At 32.9% G+C, this 24038-nt stretch overlaps 1 protein-coding gene across 1 annotated transcript in view; it reads left to right on the top strand.

Annotated features, from left to right (window-relative positions):
- Positions 1-12646: 12646 nt before the first annotated feature.
- LOC126750421 (uncharacterized) overlaps positions 12647-24038 on the top strand; it is a 46517-nt gene continuing 35125 nt past the window's right edge. Inside the window, exons 1-2 of the mRNA XM_050460047.1 lie at positions 12647-12971; positions 18279-18527. Of these exons, the coding sequence (XP_050316004.1) occupies positions 12724-12971; positions 18279-18527 (497 nt within the window). The 5' untranslated portion in view covers positions 12647-12723. The remainder of the gene's footprint in view (positions 12972-18278; positions 18528-24038) is intronic.

Below are 24038 nucleotides of genomic sequence, written 5' to 3' on the forward strand. Positions count from 1 at the left end.
TATTATAAAAACCTTGGAAAATCTTAGAAATAAGGCAAAATTTAAAAATAAATACTATAAACCTCTGCGAGCTTTGAGCATGCAATAAGGCTTTCGGTAGCACCTGGAGTTTATCTTCGAAGATCCTTCACTAGATCTACTCAACTATTATAAAACCTCTTCTTATACTTTGTGACCCTGTACGCAGAGAAAACAAAAATTCGAGCTTAACTGGATGACGGCTATAAGCCGAAGGCTCCTTCCGCCCCTGAGGTCACCTTGTGGTGCAAATCGAGGCAGACCTTGGTGAACAAGGGGCTGGTAAGATTCATGTCGGTCATGCAAATATCTGATCTAATGCCGTACAGAGAATTCTTTCCTTCTGATAGACATTAAAAGAGTTTTGTGAACTATATTGAAGGAGAGCATTGACACGACTCCAATGAGCCTGTATGTCTACTCAACAATCTATTATACAAATGCTTCTAAAATGAACAACATAGCTGATGCAGGGTTCTGTAGTAAAACTAAGATACTAGCAGGAAATACTTGCTAGAAAAGCACCGCGATACTCTTTGCTGTATTGAAATTTGGACAGGAAATCCTAAATTTTCGACACCACAATATATACCGTCATATCAATCTGTTCGGATAGTGAGGTTGCCATTAAGGCTATTACGGTTAAAAAAGTGAGTTCCAAGCTCATAATAGAATGCTTGAAGATTTTGGAGCAATTGGTGCAGGTTGTTTGGGTCACTTAGGCTATGCTGGAAGCAAGAAAGTCGCTTGCTAGACTTGGATCTGCGGAATCGCCGATGCTCCCCGAACCTATTTTTGGTATAGCCATTTGCGTAGCTGTTGCTTCAATGAAGCGTTAAGTGGATCCGCCAGAGATAAATAAGACCAGAGATGGATGGGCAAATGTTTTATTCCAAAATATTTTGTACAGAAAAGACTTTTTTACTAGAAAGTATCTTTTATATTAACCATTAAGGCCTTGCAGTCGATACTTAAATTGCACGTGCTAATTGAAATAGTAATAACAATTTTTCGAGTGTTTACCGGTCGCATTGCACTTGTGCAATCGAATTCGATGCTGCGAAGAATACGATCAAGGGTCAGGCTCGTGTTTGACAAGTGATTCCAGGAGGAGACGAATTTGAGGAATCTGTCTAGTGCATGATTGGGGAGGCAATTTGAGGATGTACCCACCAGAAGTTAGAGTGTTGGAAATGTGACAAGTCGTAAAAGACACCATTCAGATGGCGCCATTTACACTCTGTCGACCTGTCTTCAGCAAGTCGTAGCAAGAAGATTCGGAGGAGATCTTGTTACGACCCGCTGACAAGCTGCGGGCAGAGGAAAATGATGCCAAGTTGTTAAGAACCACGTCGTCGATGATGCTTGTCAAAATGGGGATCTTATAAAAGAGTAAGAGCGGGATTCCGATATCCAGGCAGTACTAACCTGTATAAAGGAGGGGTGAAGCCAACTTGCGAAGAAGACGTCAAGTATTCTCCCAATGTAAAGTCATATTGGAACTCCATGTCTCCAAAAATCCATGTCGGTATGTTACGAGAGCACTTTGGAGTAACCAAGATAGGTAATGAGCCGCAGAGAAAGCAGAAGGCTTTGATACATCATTACAACGTAAGAAGTCCCTTTGAAAGGTTTTCTAAAGCAACGTCTTTAGATGTCTTTTTGGTTCGTTTTTCGAATCCGAAGCAGGAAATAAGTACATCGTGGTTATGGTGAACTACTCCAGCAAATAAGCAAGCATATCTTCTACCAGGAAGCCTCTACTTTTGGCGACGTCTTAATATACGAATGGATCTGCTGATTTAATGTATATTTAATGTTGACCATGAATGTTGACGTGAATGAAATTTTGAATCCAGCTTATTTCAGAACATCTGTAAGATACTTAGAATTAGATGCTGAGCTGTGGCATATTCAATCAAAATCGGACTTTACATTTGATAAATCCATGGGTCATCATTGATAATGACATCAGAGAGAAAAGGTACAGCGTGACCTGTATGGTGCCCTATATTCAGCTCAGTACGCTCGCGCACATTGTGTAGCTATTTATAAGGGATTAATAGGGATTTATAAATCTTGGGAGGAATAGATAAAATTTTTTCATAGAAACTTCGGAAAAATTCAAGAACTACATCGGTCTAATCCCAGAGTCAGTCAGACACTTCAGACTCTGATGTGCTGGTATACTCCCTCCTGTTAACGCCGTTCTTTATAAAAAACTGTTAATTGTTATTTGTACCAAAGGTCCAATTGCAAAAGAGAACTTTCTGACGATATCCACATCCACCATAATGAGATCATTTCGGGACAAAATAAGCTTACAATTAGTAACAATATTTTAAACACTGAAAAAGCAGCTGATTCTCCGTTATTTCGGAATGACAAGTGGCACACCGCACGACGTCTAGAGGGTTGGTGACAGCGTTTAGCCGAGTATATAAAGAGCCGCATTGCCGATAATAGTCAGTTGTCAGTTCAGTGAATTAAACTTTGGAATATTGGCGCAAAATTTAAATAGTTTAGATACAGTAAAAATAAAAATATCTAGTAGTTGTGAGTGATTGCGTTTTCGTAGTGAACTGTGTAATATAAATAAATTAGTTGACTATTTTCGATTGTTTTAATTCACACCTATTGAATGGGAAAAGGGGTTAATTATGTAGTTCAAAAATATAAAGACGGAGCAGTAGGAAAAATTTATATATTGAAAAAAAAGCGAAAATTAGAATTATAGCTATAAAATGTGTTTGTTTATGCGTTAAATTTTTTTCGATCCTCTATTTTTGTCAATTTTTTTATTTTCCCACCCGAAATTACATTAGAAGATTTAAATATAGTAGACAACCCTGTATAAAAAAATAATCTTGGCCACCTTAGTTAGAAATATGAACATTAGTGTACAGTGAGGACGCGCAAGTTGGAACAAATTCCTTTAAAATTCAGGGGTGTGTTCGAAAAAAATACGGTCGGACACATTCATTTTGATTTTTTGTCGCGATTTTTTTGATGATGAATTAATGTATATAGGGTGGACTTAAAATTTTATACAGAATTAAAAAATAAAATAAAAAAGGGTGTTTCTATTTAAAAAATTGAAGTTGATGGTCGTTGCTTATTTTTCGTTCACCCTGTATACATAAATTCAGCATAAAAAAAAATAGCGACAAAAAATAAAAATCGCCGTTTCCGAGCATTTTTTTTTCGAACACACCCCTGAATTTGTTCCAACTTCAAGCGCGTTCTCGCTGTATAACGTCGCAAAACACCAATTTTGATACTCGTAGATGGTATTGGCACTATTACATGTTGCCTTCATTTTTCGTGTTTTTTCTTTTGTACCACTCACATAATATTAACATTAATTTGTCATTAACTACTTAAATATATATTAAGTTTTTGGGAAAAGTATATTGGACTTTCTAGTAGTTCGTAGACAGAGCTTTAATTTGAGATACCGCGCGTTATTTTAGGATAAGTGGTTGCGGAGATATTCAAGAAAAACTGGCCAAGGTAACTAGGGGTGTCTAGGAACATTGTATTGTATCTCCTAATCTAAGGGTCTTAGGTGAAAATTTATCGAGGGCTTTTTTAAAGGAAATTAAATTCTTAAGAATATTGTTAGGTATAAAATTTTTCAGAAACTTAACGTATCAGAAGATATTTTAGAAAAACCGTTGGGATACTTTAAAAAAGTATGAGTATTTTTGTCTGGAAACATTTTTACTGTATCTTCTATTCTAATTGTCATACGTAAAAATGCATATAGATCTTTTTTAAAGGAAATTTAATTGCGTACTTATGTACAATCGCAATAAAAATTGAAAACAATTTTCACAACCGGATTAATAAAATAAAACAAACCAGGAGGGGCCTTATAAAAATTAGGCACGCATCGTTGTGCAATGTGTGGAGCGGTGGGACGCGCAATGCAGAAACCGGGGAACCGTACCAGACCAAATCGAATGAAAGAAACTACAAGAGTAGAAAAAAAGAAGAAAAATCCAATAAGAACCGAAATTGATTTCGTTCGGCTGCGGCGGCGGGACGAGCCGGAAAAAGAAATCGTCCGTACATAAAACAAATCAAAGTGTAAATTTACGAAAAACGGGAAAACTCAAGGAAATACAATATGGCGTCTGCGGCGGAAATATGTGGGAATGGGATTACGATGGTACGGAGATACAAGATTAGAAAATTCTCCTTTTGAGAAGTCGGTTTTTTTTTATTTTAAATTTGTTTGACAAACATTCAAACTGGTGAATGGCTGATCACATTAATGTAAGATTTCTTATTTCTAATTTTTATTATTTTTAATTTTAATTTTTTCTTATTTTTAATTTTAACATATTTAGGGCCAAATTATGGACCGTAAATTGGTAAAGTGTCTGGAAAAGCTATCTTGCTGGTAACTATAATTAACGATAATTCCTGTTTACCAGTAGAATAAGTTAACAACAGGAAAAAGCAGCGTATAAAAGGTTAACCAGTTTATATAGTTTATAAAGTTTAACCAATTTAATAAGTTTATAACCTCAAATTTTTCAAATAGTTGAAGCTTGCATAGTTTTGCAAGAAGTCGCTGTTTATAATATTCTAAATTTTGTTCTTAATCTGTATGAGTATTTTGTTATTTTTCATCTGGTTAAATCTCGCTTTGTTTAATATGATAATGCCCGACTTAAGGTTACACCCTTCCCTCACCCGCCCCTCTTTGCTGGCTATGCCACTGTTATGTGACTGAGAAATGAAAAGAAAACATACATCTAAAAAATCCCATATAGGAACGTCAAATTTGATCCATCATATTCTGTCAGTTACTATCATCATCATATCTTGAAGGCAGTCCCTCAACACTCAGTGTTATTAAATTATAGATTATTTCCTCATAGGTGATAAGAGAAGTATTGCACTACCGCCACCAGTTTTAAATATTTCCTGTTTTTTCTCGGCTGCTTTTATCTTAGATCTTTTTTTATACCCTCACACTTTGTCTGAAGATTATTCAGGGTTTGAACCACCCCTGACATAGGATTTTTTACATTAAACTCTGCTGTCAATTTTTCCCAGGATTGATCTTTTTCTTTCCAAGATGTTGCATCAGTTTTTTTTGATAAAATTGTACTCGCATATTGACTTACAAAATTACAGAGCAAAATAATTTCTTTTTAAAAGTTTACCGACCTCTTTTTTCTATCAGGTTATTGAGACATCTTCTAAAAAAATAATGTAAAAAAATTGATTAAAATTCTACCAAATTCACTGCACAGTATACAGTTTCTAAAAACCTGTGTCACACACTGGCAAATTATACTAGTATTATTACTACTACGTATTAATACTAGTACTAACAAAAAGAATATCGGATTTGGCACAAAACAAGTATATAAGTATCTATAACTATTATCTCAAATTAAACACCAAACACTTCCATTATTTTTGTTTATTTTATTTATTTTCTCAAGACGGGATATTCATAATTCTAATCTTTCTTTTTTTTTTAAGATTATTATACCGGCCGCAACAATTATGTTGTTGCCAAATTGTACACATTCTGCTAGTTAACAACAGGTTAAAATTTGGTTCAATTATTCCTCCTACTGCTATTGGTAGGTTTACCGACAGGATAGAATTTATCTGCCTGATAATACACAGGAACTTTACCAGCTGGTCCGTAATTTGGCCCTAAACATTATAACCTAGAAAATTAATTTGATATTTTTGAGGAACTAGCCTCTTACTGAGAAAAATTTTAGAAAAGGCGATGTTTGAAAATCATAATTTTCATTTACTTTTAATGAATAAATTTTTGGTGTTTTAGTACGGTTTTACGAACCAGTCGTTATTTTTATATTTAAACGCTTAGCGCATCCCGTAAGGCACGACGACGTGAACGCCTATATGGAGATATCGGAATGTTGTTATATTTTATATATTTGTACTTACTGTGATGATTTCAATAAAAAAGCTTTTATTTGCCAATATAATATTTTTGTTTGCGGTGAATTAATCGTTATAATATACAAAAATGTAATTCCCAATTTTTATATTAATTTTTAGAAAGGCCTGCTACAAATAACTTAACTAAACATAGGTCTGATCTAATGAAAAATAGACAATATTTTTCCACAAGTCAGCATTAAAGTTTACAGTGAATACATTGCAGTGACCTGTATGTACAGGGTTCTTTTGTATTCATCAAATGTATTCGTTTGATGTGAATATTTTAAATAAAGGAAAAATAAGGATTGGAAACTATAATATACTCGAAATAAGACAAGAGTACTTTTTCTATGTAAAAATGGTGGTTCTTTTTACTTTTACTATCCAAATAAATAAAGTAACCAGAAAAAGAGTTATGATATTTTTATCTTTGCAGACCACTAATTTTAAACGACCCTGTATATATTTTACCATAAACTGTTATAAAAACAGTTAGTAACAATACGATAAAAATTTTGAAAAATAACGACCAGGCGTTTCGAAAATATTAACACAAAAAAACCATCTTCAATACCAGTTTCATGTAACACCCTGTAACATGAAAACGATTCACTTTTCAAGATTCCTGTATATGAAGTTTTTGTCTTATTTTTAGACACAGATGCGGCTGGTAAAATATTGCGATATAATTTCGGGACACCCTGTAGTAAGAGTTTTCCATCAACCTACACTGGGTGTCAACTAAAGTATGTTAATGGTTTTCTTTAAACCAATAAGAGTAATATATTATTGTATTAAATATTTAATTGGGTATATTGCCAAAAAAATAATAATTTAGCACTCTACATAAATAATTATTTTGTATCGTTTAGACACAATCTATTGTAAAGAAGAAAGAATAAGTATTTACACACCACATGTTTTTCTTCTTTGCAAGATTGTGTCTAAGGTAAAGAAATTGATTACTTATTTAGAGAAAAACCCATTTAAATATTTTATAGAATATAGATCTGCCAAAAAACGACGATTTTAATCTTTAAAACATTGACTGGCAATAGGCTGAATATTTTTCCTTTGGATCGTATTAAAAGAATTTTTCATAATTTGCTTTGTTGATTATCTCAACTGGAAAAAAACGAATACACGGATTAAAATAAGATTAAAAACTTCTCTTTCTTGCATACGAGTTTAGTCGACAATACCTTATTATCCATAGTAAGTATCCTAAATAAAAATAGCGCTTAGTATAATATAAAAATAATTATTAACAATGACTTACCAACGAAAAACACTTAATCTTACTCTACACAGTAATATTATAAATAACCTTAAAGTTTGAACGCATTAAAACTCTAGTTAACAACGCGAACTATCCTATCTTTGTGCTAATCAACTGTCAAAAAATAACGCATATATACTGAGATTTTGTATAACCCGCTGGCTCATGGATAATATCGAATCTGGTATAGTTTAGATTTCTCTTCAGAAAGGAATAAAGCTTAATATAGAAGACAAAAATCTTAAATTAACTGGAAAAACTACAGGCAACTTTGAAACCAAGAGACTAAACAGTTGAAAAAGAAAAATAGTGCTCAGTGACACATCACGTAAAGGTGACTCCAACAATAAAGGTGCTGCGTGAACCTAACAAACACTACATGCCTAAAAATTATATAAATTAATCAAACCAGATGTATTCAGAGCAATTTTATTTTAAAAGCTTAGCAGAGCGCTTTCGGCGTATGAGCCATCATCAGTACTAATTGTAAATTATGCCCAGAAGTTTAACATAGTGGGAAAACATTTGATATTATAATTGATCACATTGATCACATTTGATGTCAAATAATATCAAATATTTTCCCACTATGATAAACTTCTGGGCTTAACTGACAATTAGCACTGATGATGGCTCATACGCCGAAAGCGCTCTGCTAAGCTTTTAAAATAAAATTGCTCTGAATACATCTGGTTTGATTAATTTGTATTATCCTTCGAGCAACATAGCCACTTCCCTCTTCTAAAAATTATATTCCTAGTTTCGGCGAATTTGAATATAGAAACAACTTTTTTGTATACGAAAAAAGAAACTAAGACTAAACATCTTGATCTGAAGGCTTAGATTCATATATCTGCAGTGACAACTAATTTTATTAAAACGTATTGGTGTTAATCCAATCCAAAAAATACGTTTTATTTAAATATTAATAATTTTGTTTTTATAAAAGCTTGATTTAAGAATAGTAATCTTTTGATACAAGTTTTTAATTGTATTGTTAGTTAGAAGTAACTAAACTTGAAATAAGTATAGCTTATATTTTATTAATAATATGCTATTCTTAAGTAGAATTTAACAATAATTTTAAATTTAAATTACGCATCTTTAAACAAAACGCTAGGGTTTTTATTACAAAGAATAGTTACGCTTATATATTTTATTAATAAGTATCATCAAAGTTGAAAAATGCGATAAAATTTAAAAAAAGAAAAATACTTTCGCTTACTAGCTAATTTTCAATAGTTCTTCAATAGATTGATTAATGAGTTAGGTTAGGTAAAAAACTCAAATCTTATGGCATTTATTTAAGTTTTTTCCTTATTTAATTATCATTTTCATTCAATTAGAAGCAAATGACAACGTAAGGGTAGGTAACAAAAACTCATATTAACATCAAAGAAATATTTAATCTCTTTTATACAGTATGTGGACTGATTAATTCATAACAAAAAAAAATGTTATTCTATTCTAGGGTTTTAAAAATGAATCTACATTAAAACATTTTAAAGTTACACCTCCCCATGGCCTCATGCCTACATGCAGCAAAGAAAATTTAAAAATGAAATAAATAATTAACAACTTTCCAATTTAAATTTAAATTCCAAAAAAAAATATTTAAAATTCCAGAACTTCCAGTATTTTTCCAACAAACTGATTTTATCAAAAAAAAAATAGTACCTACACACTTCTCAACCTTTCTTAAAAAACTTCAAACCTTTAGACGTATTTCGGCGTTGTTTCTTTAAACAGTGGTTTTCGATAAATCCGTGGTGGGAAGTTTTCAAATGAACACCCTGTATATGAAAAACAATTAAAATCTCCTTCATTTTGATTGATAGCAATAGCAGCCGTGCAACGCGTACCCAACACCGGTGTTATGGATCACTAAGCACTTTGAACAGAGAACCAGAATAATGTAAATGGAGAAATCAAAATTGGGTTTCATCTTCTGGGAATCATTTTTATCACATACCTTTAAAGGATTAATTGCATTGATGGGATGAAATAACACTTGTAGAAATCGGAAATCACAAACTACGTTTGAGGCTAATTATTAAACAAGCAATTTGAGAAGGAAAATGAGAAGCTATCGAGCCTAAATAAAATTTACTCGCTTCTGCTATTAGTGGAAGTTCGAAGCAAGTGTTACCACGAGATGTTTCCGTTCTATCTTTAACTGGATACAAGTATAGCAAATATCAAATGAAATAATTTGGCATCTTGCAGAGAATGAAGATATAGTTTAATTAATCTGGTGTGCATTTCAAGAAAGGTAAATCATTTTCGCTTGAAAAAATTTAATTCTTGATTTAAGAAAAATAAATATTTGTGTGAAGGCTCTAAAAATATATTTATGAGAACATTAGATGCAATTATAATAACAGAAACTTACAATTGATTTAACTGTAATATTTTCCCTAATTTTAAATATAGCTTGTTCTTGAGCCATTACACATTTATTTTGATTTAAAATGAGATTTACTTTAAATTTTAAGACATGCATACATTTAAAAATAAGATTAAGGTATTCTTATCTTAATGCTGTTACATTAGATTTAAACATAATTGCATTTATTTCAAGATAATTTTTTCAAGACTGGCTTTAGTTTTACATATATAATAGGATTTTTGTGTGTGTAAATGCTGCATCTTCCAGAACTCCTAACCCTGAGAACTTGTCTTATTACATACAAAATGTGAGGGAGGGTGTTGGATACTTCGAGTATCAGTTGGCAATACCAGAAGAAGTGAAGTCAGCTTTATTTTTCGTCAGATGGCGCATGTCGTTAACTGTAGTATCAGAGCGTCAACTTTTCCAGATTCGTGAAACTCTTCATACCTTATACCTACACCAAAAGTTGTTTCACCGAATAAACTATCTGAATGCCCATCAGGAATTTCCTTGCTATTTCAAAAGTACTGGAGAGAGTATGTACTAATTGGCAGATTTTCTTTTTGAAATTTTTTAAACGATTTCAGCATTCCATATTCTCTCTACAGGCGTTAAAAAATGAAATAAAAGGAACTTGCCTATTGTTTGTTATTTTACTGCTAAAATGTTGGCTAGATTGTAATTAAGCCATCTGTGTGATTTACTTAAGGAAGTATATTAAATAGATTACATAACTAAACCAGATCAGCTTACTTCTTATCATCATCTGGAGTTCCTGGAACACGCACTTCTTAGACATCTCAGGCAGACATAGTAGGAATTCTTGAAGATGCCGTCCTTTCGTCAAACGGTTTTGTTCACTCACTTTGTATGTTTTTATGTCACTTGACTTAACTAAATTGCATTTTTTACTTGATATGTATACTAATTAAAATGTAATTGAACTTTAATAAATCCTGTCCTCTTATGTATGTTTCATCTAATAATAATAACTATGAATTTTATAGTCTCGAATTTTAAGTCATTTATTATTATTCCAGCTTAATGTATTTTTGTGTACGAACAGGAAAACCCAATTTCATCGTATCCTTTTTTACGACTCTACCGATTCGTGTTAAGTGTGGACCTGACTTCTGAAAGAGTGGGAGGAGAGGGCCGCTAATTTAGAAGTTAATGGTCCCGAAAATACCATAACTTTTAAATCCATTTGTTTTTTGGGAAGCTGTTCCAGATTCCCGGATTAAAACTGGGGACCGGGATGGTGTCACGCGTCCCGAATAACACTTGAGAACGGTCGTTTTCTTGATTTTTTCGATTAGTACGGGGCCGGAATTAGCTTTTACTAGGGCGGGGTTAATGTCGGATAGATTTACCGATAAAAAGAAAGAAAGAGAGTGAATTGATTTTAATTTGGTTTAGGGAAAATTTACAATTGAAATGCAATTTGTTAAAACCACCAGTAAAATCCAGGAAATTTGCATCTATAAAAACGCTTAATTTTATGAATCACTTTGAAAATAATTGACAAATATACACACATTAAAATGGTCTAGGGGGCAAAGGAGCGGTTTCAAAACATTTTGGAAATACTGCTGAGCATTCATTTATCAAAAACACAAATATTGATCGTAGTATACAGAGGAATTGATTTTCTACGACTATTCAAAGGAGTAAATAATCGACAATTCTAAATCTCTAAATCGAACTTGGAGCAGTATGTCTTTCACACATCATCAGTCTCTTCAAATTTACGGCACAACCTTTCTATAGTAGGGGAGACCGGTGTCGATTGTAGTAGAGGTGTCGATTCTAACATAGCGTATGGGCCAAAGCAAAATGCGGTTCTGCTGACCCGTAATTAATTTGAATACATCTTTCGTGCGTGCCGTTCGTTCTATAGGCAAATTTTAATAAACTGCCGAAAAAGTAAATAAACGTGTCGTCACATTTTTGTTTGTGAATCCCAAAGTGTTAAGATTGACAATATTTTAAGGTAAGGCTTTAATAAAGCTTTTGCTTTATTTTTTAGTGGATAGCGGTTGGCTGTTTTTTCTTAAGTAAACATAAATGTACACTTTACTTTTGAAGGGTATCGATTATATCGGTTATCGATTGTAACACGTACTACGGTGTCAATTGTTACAATTTTTTGACACCGTAGTACGTGTTAAAATCAAAGTTGTTTTTTAACTTTATGCCGATTTTATTAATTTATCTGTTGACTAAATGGTAAAATTATTTGTTGTCTTATTGTTATAAGCCAATACGACAACAAATAATTATTAAGTCTCTTTTAGCATATTTAACGATTTCTTTATAGTCTAGTAGAAAAATTCAATTTAACCTTGAATTTTTGCTACAGTATTAACATACCGGCATCCGAAACACACAGTTTTAGATCAATTTAGTTATAAAATTTACTAAATTGATCTTTATATTAGTTTTATAAAAGTAATCAACAAATTTCAAAAAGATAAAATAATACCAAATGAGAGGTCTGAAACTAATATTAATTTCTAAAGCAAATCAAAATCAATAGACATTTTCAATTTTTGTTAGAGGACAAAATTATATGATTGGTTTTTTATATTTTCCTGCTGAGTTCTCGCCATGGTAACACGAACGCATCTATCCTCGCCAGGTGACAATTCAATTACACGACCAATAGAGGAGTGCAACGGTGATTTAATATCATATGAGAAGTAAATCATTAAATACGAATCAGTTAATTTTAAATAATGTTGCAGTGTATATTTCAAGAAATATCTGTTCCAGAAATCCTCATGTAACCTTTGGATCAACTACCAGTATGCCAGCCGATTGATATTCAGCTGAGATAAGTGTTTTTTGTTTTTTGGCCACATGTAACTATTATTACAAACCTTAAACCAAACTAAAGAAAAACTTCTATCCTGCAATGAGCCGGATGCTTTGAGTTTTGAATTCAAAATGTGTTATGAGAGACACGTTGTTTATTACTAAGAAGAACATACTGATCACACCTTCTTCAAGGTATTTTAGTACGTCAGAGAATTGACTTTTCAGAAACAAATCAAATTTCTAAATTTCGAGTTATAATTTTTATCATATAATGAGGAAAATTCGCATATTAGTGTTCTTTTTATTGTCTCTGTGCTATTGGTGCGATGGCAAACAATCGTTTTTCAACCACATCATGGGACATAATCGTTCTAAAAGAGCGTTCGATTGGTGTAGTCTGAACTGTCCTTCTGAAGAGCACATCGCATGCAAACACAAAGGGAACTGTGTTCCAGATGCGCCATGCGAGTTACGCAAGTTAGACGCGGATGTTGTGCTTGATTCCCATAATAAGCTGAGGTAAGATGTACATATATGGATTTCTTTCATTAAAGGTGTCTCATAAAATAATCAAAAGCTTCGAGGACCAACAAAAATTAGGTATTCAGACAAGACCAAATTGAGACATACAAAAGTGCAACAGCTGCAGACTGAAGTGCAACATGTTAGTTGTTTTGAATCAATTTTTTTTTGTATTCATGTGCGTTTCCGGAAGTAGAAGGAAGATGCAGATTTGTTTCTAGCAACTTGTCGTTTTATAAGTCTCTTATCAGTTAAATAAAGCGAGAATTATTATTTGACTTACGTGAGCATGATATTGAACTAAGGTTTGAGAATTTCAAGTTTTGAAAACTGTTTAGGAATGTTTACCGAAGATTTAAAAAATCTGGTATACTCTCGAGGTCTTGCAATGTTCAAAAAAAAGTATAGAAATACTGTAAATATAACAAACATATTAGTAATAACTATAAGATTTGTAGCAACAGGTAATCCCTGTTGCATTAAAATATACCCGAATTATATTAACGCGATTTACTACGTTTATCAAAACACACACCCTGCGCGCCAAATACGACAGATTCCTTGATCTTAACCAACTAGAAACTTAAGAAAATTGAGACAACAATTTCGCGGAAAGTTATTGGATTTGTCACCATCTTGTCGCGAAACATAAATGTTTCTGTCCTGACATACCACTTACTTACATACCAATTTCTATCTTAATCTTATCATCGTTTTTTTTTTAAAATTGGCATATTTCGGTGCATGAGTAATTTACGACTTAATGATTTTTAATTTTCTTGGGTATATTTAGGAAGCTTACCTTAAATTTCTTTATATAAAAAAATTTAAACTTTTGTTGTATATGGATAATCTTTCTATGCTCCTATGTACTTATTAATGCAGATATTAAACATATAAATTGATACGTATTTGGGAGATTCAAACTAATAACTACACTATTACCAGATAGTATAGCTATCTCATTAGGTTTCATTTCTTAGAAAATATATATTAAGGTTCTAGGTCATTTTATTTAAAGTTTTATTTCGCATTTAATTTGTGGCCCTCTAGGGTATCTTATATTATAAGTAGTGTTTTTCCATTCTTTAAGTGTGAATCAAAAAAAAACGGAAATGATCAACTAATTTATTTACATACTTCACTACCAAAACACGATCACTCACAATTACTAGATATATTTAATTTTACTATATTTATTTAAATCTCCCGCCAATATGTCGAACTTTACTTCAGTGAACTGACAACGGCTCCTTATATACTCGGCCGACTGCTGTTCCGGAAGATTCACGTTAATCTTTGAGACGTCGTGCGGTGTACCACTCGTATCATATTTTTGTATAATTCATCTTAAAATTTAAAAATAAATTCTAGTGCCCTATAAAATATAAATAAAATGAGGCTCCACTGTTTAGTATATTTATATTATTAATATATAATTTTAAAATAACAAAAACTATTAATATTTGTCTGAAAATTTTCTAAATATAATAAAAAACAAAAACATAACTTGGAATTAAAATAAATACCTATATATTTTATGAAGACGAAAAAACGGCATGACATTTTATGTTTTTGTGCGTTTTATTTTAAAACCCTGCTGCAGCATAATGTAATAGTAAAAACAGAATACTACATAAAATATAATTCAAAGCTTAATCGGCCGAAATAATAGTACTGCTTAACCTCTTTTAAAAGAAAAAATTAACAAAATTACGAAAAGATTTTAAGAAATCAACAAACTAATAAATAATAAATAATAATAATTTAAAAAACCTGAGATAACATACACTTGCTTAACTACTCTGAAAGAATTATAAGAAGAAGAATATTTTATATTTTGTAAGTGTTTCGTTGGACTCGAGCTAATTTGTATTAATTCAGTATTTAAATATTTAAAAAAAAACGAGTGGATGTGATGATAAGCTCTAATAAGCTTTCCATGCATGAAAATTAAATAAATTGCCTTGGATTCCTGTTAATCGGGATTTGTAAATTGGGTTAAATGTTTGATAATCTTCGATAAGCCCTCCTATAATAACAGCAGTCCAATCCTATCCAACCAATCCTATAATAAAATTATTCACCAAATCTTGGAAACTTAACAATAGCAGACAATCTAGTTTGCAAATATCTATTTCGCGAGCATGAATGGGCTTTTTTTTATTACATTGCAACTATTCCTTTTACTAGAATGATTGAACAAGCGCAAATCTCCGAAAAAGATATCATGTAGACCAAATGGAATTACTTTATTTTCCAAAGTTTAAAACAAAATTTCCGTATCTTCCTGCTCGATGGCAAGTGACTATATGGCATCTGTAACACTTGATTTTAAGAGTTTTCTGTCCTATATTGCACGCAGAGAAGAATAGCAGAACTCTCATAGGTCTGCATGAAAGGACAGGACCAACAGAGCTGAAGCTGGCTTTTGTGGTAGGCTCCCATATACCAGCATTGAAACTGCAAATGATTGACAATTTGAAATTGCACATGTCGCAACAATAATAATACAAATAGTACATTTTATAAGCTGAGTTCCAAGCTTGTACTGGAATGTATAAAGGTCCTAAAGGAATTGATGAAGAAGGGCTGCATGGTTCAGCTCACCTGTGCCTCTAATGCTGATAACGAGCAAGCAGACTTCTTTACTCTTTAGATCTGCCAACTGCCGGTAGGCCCTAAACCTATAATCAGCATAGTAAAATATACAGTACTGGCTAAGCAACGACCGGTCATAGGATTTACATGTCCCTCCACGTAACTATCGGGCACAAACGACTCTGATTGGGGCAACAAAAACAAGCTACGCCGGCAAGGCGTGGCGGCTTGATTTTGTCTTTGTCGAGTCAAAATCATTTTACTTTCGACCGGTGACTGAGCGTGACGCTGAAGTTAGGTACTAAGTTAAGTCTATTTCGTGTTAATAAACAAAACATGTCTACGTATACTCGGGTAATTTAGCCGCGGATATTGTCGGTAGCGTTTGAAAATCCAAATGAACCCGTGCCGGTGCGTTCTACAATCGCGGCAATCATTGCAAAATTTCCATCATAATGTCGAAGAGCCACCTATTCGACAGTTGGAGCCAGAAAGGGAACTTCGAGAAATTGCTGTTTGCAGTGTGGCTGAGGTTAACTTTCCTTGTAACAGAATTGTAACCGAAATCTCTGATGAGCTTGATATTCGGCCACGAATTGTGCGAGGTATTTTAAAGCGAAGAAATGTTTGATGAGGATCAGGTGAAACGGATGGAATTTTGAGAAGAAATGATGAAAAGGGTGAACATAAATCGTACATTCATAGAAAATATTTTATTTACTGATGAGTCGTCTTTTCTTATTTATGGTCGTCACAATCTATCTGTTGCCATCGGTTGCTCAACAGAAAATAAACCAAAAAGTACGCAGTATCCTCAGAAGGTTAATATATGGACTGGTATTTGAGGAAACCAAATTATAGGATCCTATTTTATTGATGGCAATCTAAATACCGAAAAATACCTTAACCTTCTAAAAGACGAAATTATTCCTACATTTCGCAGGCTAAATATTAATTTCAATAGAACTTGGTATCAACAGGATGGTTGCCCAGCCCATAATGCAAGAGCGGTTTGCGACTTTTTGCAAGAAACTTTTCCAGACAATGTCATTTGCACGCGAGGGTTTATTCGTAGGCCTTCTAGATCGTCAGATTTATCCTTTAATGATTTTTTCCTTTGGGACCATCTATCGTCATAAACATGAACGTGCTAATACTTTGGAAGAGCTTCGTGCAAAAATAGTTCATGCCACAAACAATATTCCAGTCGGAATGTTGGGAAACTCTACAACAGAGTTTTACAATAGACTAGGATATTGTTTGGCTCAATCAGGCGGCCTTTTTGAGTACCTCTAAAAATTAAAAACTTTAGTAGACATTTTTATTTTTTCATTAATAAATAAAATACTTCATGCAGAATGTTTTATGTGACAGAATACGAGTTTAATTTCGCAATTTTTTATCAGCATATCGTAATTTTTCTCCGGTTAAGGAGGCATCGAACTGCACTTCCCCGTTGGTAGCAACCAACTAAACCAAAGCAAAGCACCAACGCCAAAAATGATAAAATGAACGTTCGCTCTGCCATCAGGTTTATGGAGGAGAAGTTACGACTTTACCTCGACGCGGCGTGATCACTCTCCACCACTGATACTTCCATTTATTTAATACGGTATTGAATTGCCTATGACCTGTGCTTAGCCATCCAGACCGGTATAGCTGTTTACATTGGAGTCTCCTTGATAGAAGATCTTCTAAGGATGAGTGGAAGCATCGAGTGTGAGACAGGTCAAAGCTCTATAGATAGGCTCTCTGTCGATCTCATCAGACTGCACTTAAAGGGACGCAAAATTTGGATAGTGACCGGGCTTTTAAGCGAATACTGGCATTAGGACGCCCTCTACACACTTTAGGTATTGCGAACAGAGATCCGTTGGTATTGAGGAGAGGAGCAAATTACAAACCACCTTACCAAAAGTGCCCAGCAATCTGAATAACAATTAGAGTTTGCCCAGCGACATACAATTTCTCAGACCAAGGCACCTTATTGATCTCCTTATTACCTTATAATTGAGGAGCTTAACTAGGATAATTAGACACCAAGGCTCTCATTTTGGATCTGGCCTGCCCATTCTGTTTGAATTTAACTTGACTTTAAATTCTATCGTCATATCTCTGCAACAGGATGTAAATGCTGGTCATCAGTGGTAATTTATAACTGGAATGAATTTCAACATTGATTAGTATTATAAGATTATTAAGAAACATATTAATAAGATTAGGAAACAAATTAACTGTTACCTCCAATTATATTACATTGCGAGTTGGTAAGAATAACATCTAAAAGAGCAAAACAAGTCACTTCTAAGCTAAAAGAATTGAAAATGCTACCTTGCTGGCTGTTTCTGAACACAACAGCGACATTTGTTGCCAACAACCATTATTAGAGCCATCTATATTATGCTGCACGTGCATTTATAAAATAAGTAGGTTTACATTGTCCTTTTAAAAAACTTACGCTTATTTATCTTTTTCTTATAACCTATCCATTTTTCTGAATTACTCTATTTCATTTTCCTTAGAATGGGTAAAAGAAGAACAAGAAACAGTGAACTCATTTATGTACCTTTTCATAGAACAAAATATGGTTTAAATATAATAATCTCAAGGATGATTTGCAAGTTCAAAAAGTGTCTAAATTGTCTTATTTACTAATTTGTAAGTACTACTATTTAACAATATTTTTATTTAATTTTTTCTTAGGCAAACTTTTGCAAATGGTGAAACGAAACAAGCACGTGGATTTACCATCGCCAATATGAACGCCTTAAACTGGGACTGGGATTTGGCCTTTTTAGCCGAATGTAACCTAAAACTCTGCGAAAAGAAAATGAAACACGACCGCTGCCACACTACCCCGATATTTTCTTCAGCCGGTCAAAATTTGGCTTGGTCCAGCGGATACACCGAGTCTTGCGAATATCAAGCCGAGCACATGTTTGTCTCGGACTGGTAAGAGTTTTCCTTTTCAATATTTCTACAGAATTATATGGTCATTGTCATAGTTTATGTTTGTCTCTTCAATAAGTTTTAAACGACCGTCATAGTATAGTCATCTTATATTGCACCTCTGGCAATTCTAAAGTGTTTTTTATAATACATATAGATAAAGTTCCTTTTCAGAATTATAAAAAAGTACAATTGATCTGATAAATTTAGTGAGGGTTTTAATGATAATTGCAGAAAAAGTAATTGAACGTATTTCAGTTCTTGGTATAGACTTAAGTTATCTGAAGAGACTTCAAGAGCGTCTAAACTCCTTTACTTTTCGAGATAACCTTTCTTCAGAAAAAAGTTAATAATTCAGAAAATGCCAAAAGTCAAGAAATATTTAGTCTTACAGTTAAATTAATGAAATCAGTGAAATACCGACTAGTTATATAACTAATCAAATTCATATTTAATATTTATCTTAGAGATAGTAGTGATAAAACGCTGAAGAACTTTTGGGTCGTATCTTAGTCTCTTGAAATTTCAAATAATTCACTATTTTGAGCGTAATAATACATTGTTAGGAAATTTGTGTTTGTATAAAAAAAATATATAAAAATAATTTTTTTTAATTTAGACTTAAAAGAGGTCATGCCTAAATCTTTAATTTCTGCAGGTAGGCCATTGTAAATACAGGCAAAAGTATATATGGAAGAACTTTTCAGAAATTCAGTCTTATGCTGGGGGATTGCCAGTGTGCTTTTATAGCGAACATTTACATTACGTGTATCTCCCCTTTGAATGAGGAATTCTGACAGATATTTTGGTTCATGAAAATTAAGTAATTTATGTACAGTGCAGCTTATACTCAAAAATCTTCTTTGGGTCATATTAAGACTATAGACCTGCTTTACATGCTCACTCACATGTACCCTCCGAGGCAAATTTCTAGTAAATCTTACTAAGCACTAAACTTTCTGTAAGGGTTTTTTTTGTACTAGCAGGCAAAATATCCTTAAATTCATATAATGACTTTAATTTATAATATGACTGTTGACGAATCTTAATTACCAGCGCATTAAATGACATTCGATTATCTATACAAAGGCCCAGGTTTTTTACTTGATCTACCCATTCCAATTCAACACATGTTCTCGCGTACTTTTATTTCTTGAAAACAATATTACCTGTGTTTTACCAGAATTAATAAAAAGTGAGTTTTTGTCAGCCCAATCAGAGATCCGCTGTACGTATTAGCATTAATTAAATCCAAGGCTTCTGGCAGGCAACCAACCAATGATGGCAGATAAATTTGCAAATCATCTGCATACTTGTGATACCTGCAGTAAATGATTTTATGAATGAAGTCAGCCACAAAAATTATAAAGAGAAGTGGACCCAACACTGACCCTTGTGGGACTCTCTGAGTTACATTTCTTCACCCACAAGTTACCACACCCTCGTCATTAGTCAGCTTTACTGCCTGTTGCCTGTTTTGAAGGTAGCTTTTAAACCACCCATTTGCCTAAATATTGTAGGACCTTATTTTTGCCATTAAAAGTTCTATATTGAGAGTATCAAAGGCTTTTGTCATATCTATCAAAACAGAGGGACAACGTTGTCCATTATTCAGAGATAACTTCAGATGAATATCTGTATAATTTGGTCTAAAGCCAGACTGAAATTTTGGGATAATGTTTCTGCTTAATAAATAATCCAGCAATTGACCTTTAACAATTTTCTCAATTAGTTTAGATAAAGTTGGCAAAATACTAATTGGTCTTAGTATCGGTTAGATTGTTCACTTTAGGTACTGAAGTAACAAGGCCTTTTTTCCAGATGTCAAGGACACATCCAGAAGATAAAGAATTATTAATAATATTCACAAGAGGTTTTAGGCAAATATGAATGCAAGCTTTTAACATTTTATGGTTTTATACTGTTTATGGTTTTATAAACTTCATTTTCAGAGACTAGTTTAAAATGAAACGGCTCCTCATCGATTGAGGAATTAAGAAATGTATCCAAATTATCTGGATCAATCTGTAATTGAGGCACACTATCCAGAAAATGATTAATAACAAGTGTTGGCTCTCTTAGATTAGAAGAAATTTCTGCAGGTGCATTGTTATTGACTTTCCAATTAGAGATTTTTTCCAAAAGTCCTTAGTTTTATATGGTCCTCGACACTTGTTAATTTCATGAGAATAATATGCCTTTTTTTCTGCCTTTACTATCACATTTACACAATTTTTAAGATCATCAAGAAAATTGTGAAATTACAACACATTAATATTATTAAAAACCAGTGAATTAAAAAAATAGTAGCAAATACAAGAATAAGTTCATAAAGTTCATTCAGAGCACATATTTATTACATAATTTATAAAAAAACCTAATCCTAATAAATGACTATACCCAAATTTTTTAAATATATCTTTTTAAAATTCAATAAGTTGCTTGCATAAGATAAATAATTTGTACGCTATTAAGTATTTTAAAAATTACATGACGACTAGCAAACAATTTTTCGCAAAACATAAATCAACAAAAATTCATTCAACAGTAAATTTAGTGAACGAAATAAGGGAAATAACTTACAAAATGAAAAATTTTAAAAAAACGAGGAAAATTACAATATCTTAATTATGTTTTTATTTAATTAATTAATCTTTGAAATTGCAAGCAATAAATTATTTAGGATAAATATGAAATTTAATAAGTTCTCCAGGAATCGAAATTAACAAAATGAATAAAGGGAAAATGTTTTTATAATTTAAATTTTAATTAAAAATTCTATTAAAAAATACGTAAAAATTATAAGATCATTTAAAGTAGTAAATGGAAAGACCCGTTAAAATAATATTGGTACACACCTTGGAAATCCCATAATTTATGTAGAACAAATGATCCAGTGTAGGCAGAAAGGGCACAAATCAATATTTTGACAAATTGCCGTTATACCTAAAATGTGTTCTCCTATGGTAGACGCAACAGATTATGCATAAGGGGCACAAGTCCGCATCCCCGATGTCTTAGAAATGTCGGGTAATAATGCTAGCGTTATGCATAAAAGCCACACGTCAGTGACATATGCCGTTTATGCGAAATGTTAGTGTTTCAAATGGTGGGGTCAACATATGTTTATCGTGCGTTTTACGTCATCAGCAAAAATTCGACTTCAGTTAATCTGTTGGTTGTTTCGGGGACAGTTGCACATGGTTTTAGTTTCATTTGACATGGATGACAATTCTGAATTAACACCTAATAAAAGACGAAAAGCAGAGCCTTCTAAGTATGCTCGCAACATACAGAAAAGTTTGTGAGAAAAAAATTAATAATGGAGTCCTTTGCAGGTAGGTTCTTTTATAGTATTCTTGGCACATCGGTTAATTTCATTATTTAGTTGTAGAATGAAATGCTCTGAAAAGTTCTCTGATGCAGATAGATTGGCGATTTTCCAACGATTTTATACTTTAAGCTCTAAAAACGAACAAGACATTTTTCTAACCATGTATTTTGCTACCAGCAGCTTACTGTGTCCGGACCACAGAATAAACGATCTCGTTCGTTTATCTCGTTTATCGATCGTTTATTCTGTATGTTGCGAGCATACTTAGAAGGCTCTGCTTTTCGTCTTTTATTAGGTGTTAATTCAGAATTGTCATCCATGTCAAATGAAACTAAAACCATGTGCAACTGTCCCCGAAGCAACCAACAGATTAACTGAAGTCGAATTTTTGCTGATGACGTAAAACGCACGACAAACATATGTTGATCCCACCATTTGAAACACTAACATTTCGCATAAACGGCATATGTCACTGACGTGTGGCTTTTATGCATAACGCTAGCATTATTACCCGACATTTCTAAGACATCGGGGATGCGGACTTGTGCCCCTTATGCATAATCTGTTGCGTCTACCATAGGAGAACACATTTTAGGTATAACGGCAATTTGTCAAAATATTGACTTGTGCCCTTTCTGCTTACACCGGATCATTTGTTCTACATAAATTATGGGATTTCCAAGGTGTGTACCAATATTATTTTAACGGGTCTTTCCATTTACTACTTTAAATGATCTTATAATTTTTACGTATTTTTTAATAGAATTTTTAATTAAAATTTAAATTATAAAAACATTTTCCCTTTATTCATTTTGTTAATTTAGATTCCTGGAGAACTTATTAAATTTCATAATTATCCTTAATAATTTATTGGTTGCAGTTTCAAGGATTAATTAACTATACTCTATTTCAGAAGTGTATAGAGCAATAAACTGGGGAATTCCGTTCTGTTTGGCTACATTTCGTGGTAGTTCATAGGCGCAGGTACTTATAATATTTATGATTTTAATTTTCACGGATTAAATGCCTTTATTTTGAAAGAGATTAAATACTAAATAAATACTTTTAATCCTTTTGTATAGGTACCTATCTTTTAACGCTTTGTAACATGCAAAAATGGGGTCAGGTAATATATACAGACTATAAATACTTTTAAATCATATTTTAAACGTTAGTAGTCACTGCTACGCTGTAGTGTAATCACAATATTATTATCCCAATATTTAAAAAATGGAGGTATTCAGTCCAACGAAAAGATGTACTAAAAATTCTCCACTATCGCTGAGTGAAAAAGTTATTATTTTAAATGTACATGATTGCATAAAACACGATTACCCTAGTTTTACTGTGCAAGAAATTGTTGAAAAATGTTCTCGAATGAGTGGAATTGGAAAGTACACCATTTTCAAATTGTTGCGGGAAAGAAAAGTAGCAGGTCAAGTGGAATCTCCCAAGCAAAAGCCAGGACGACCTACAAAAGTCCTTGATGAAAATGCTAAATGTATAATTCGAAGAAAAGTTCACTCTTTTTATTTTAAAAAGGACATACCCACCCTAGACAAAATTTTAATGGAGCTTGGCCGAGATGACAGTATTCCGTTGATAAGTAGGAAACTTTTATGGAAAACTTTAAAAAATATGGATTTTGCCTGGGAAAAGCATAACCGCAAAGCACTTTTACTGGAGAGCGACGAAATTGTTTGTTGGAGACGACAATACTTGAGAAGTATCAAGCAGTACCACAGGGAGCAAAAGAAAGTTTTTTATCTTGATGAGACGTGGATTAACGAAGGTTATATAGTCCAAAAAATGTGGCAAGACAAAAATATAACCAGTGCTCGCCAAGCTTTCATAGAAGGCCTGTCTACGGGTATTAAAGTACCTTCGGGAAAAGGAAAAAGACTTATAATCACACATATTGGAAGCGAAGAGGGATTTTTAAAAGAAGGTCTGCTAACCTTTGAGTCGACTCGCACAGGAGATTACCATGAAGAAATGAACTCAGACGTTTTCGAGGACTATTTTGGTGAAATGATAAAATTTCTTCCGGCTAATTCGGTGGTGGTTATGGATAACGCAAGCTATCATTCACGGCGAATAGAGAAGACGCTAACTTCAAGTTGGAGAAAGCAAGAAATTATCGATTGGCTGACTGCAAAAGGTATTGCGTTTGAAGCAAA

This window comes from Anthonomus grandis, chromosome 2, assembly GCF_022605725.1.
Source record: "Anthonomus grandis grandis chromosome 2, icAntGran1.3, whole genome shotgun sequence".
Taxonomy (NCBI): Eukaryota; Metazoa; Arthropoda; class Insecta; order Coleoptera; family Curculionidae; genus Anthonomus; species Anthonomus grandis.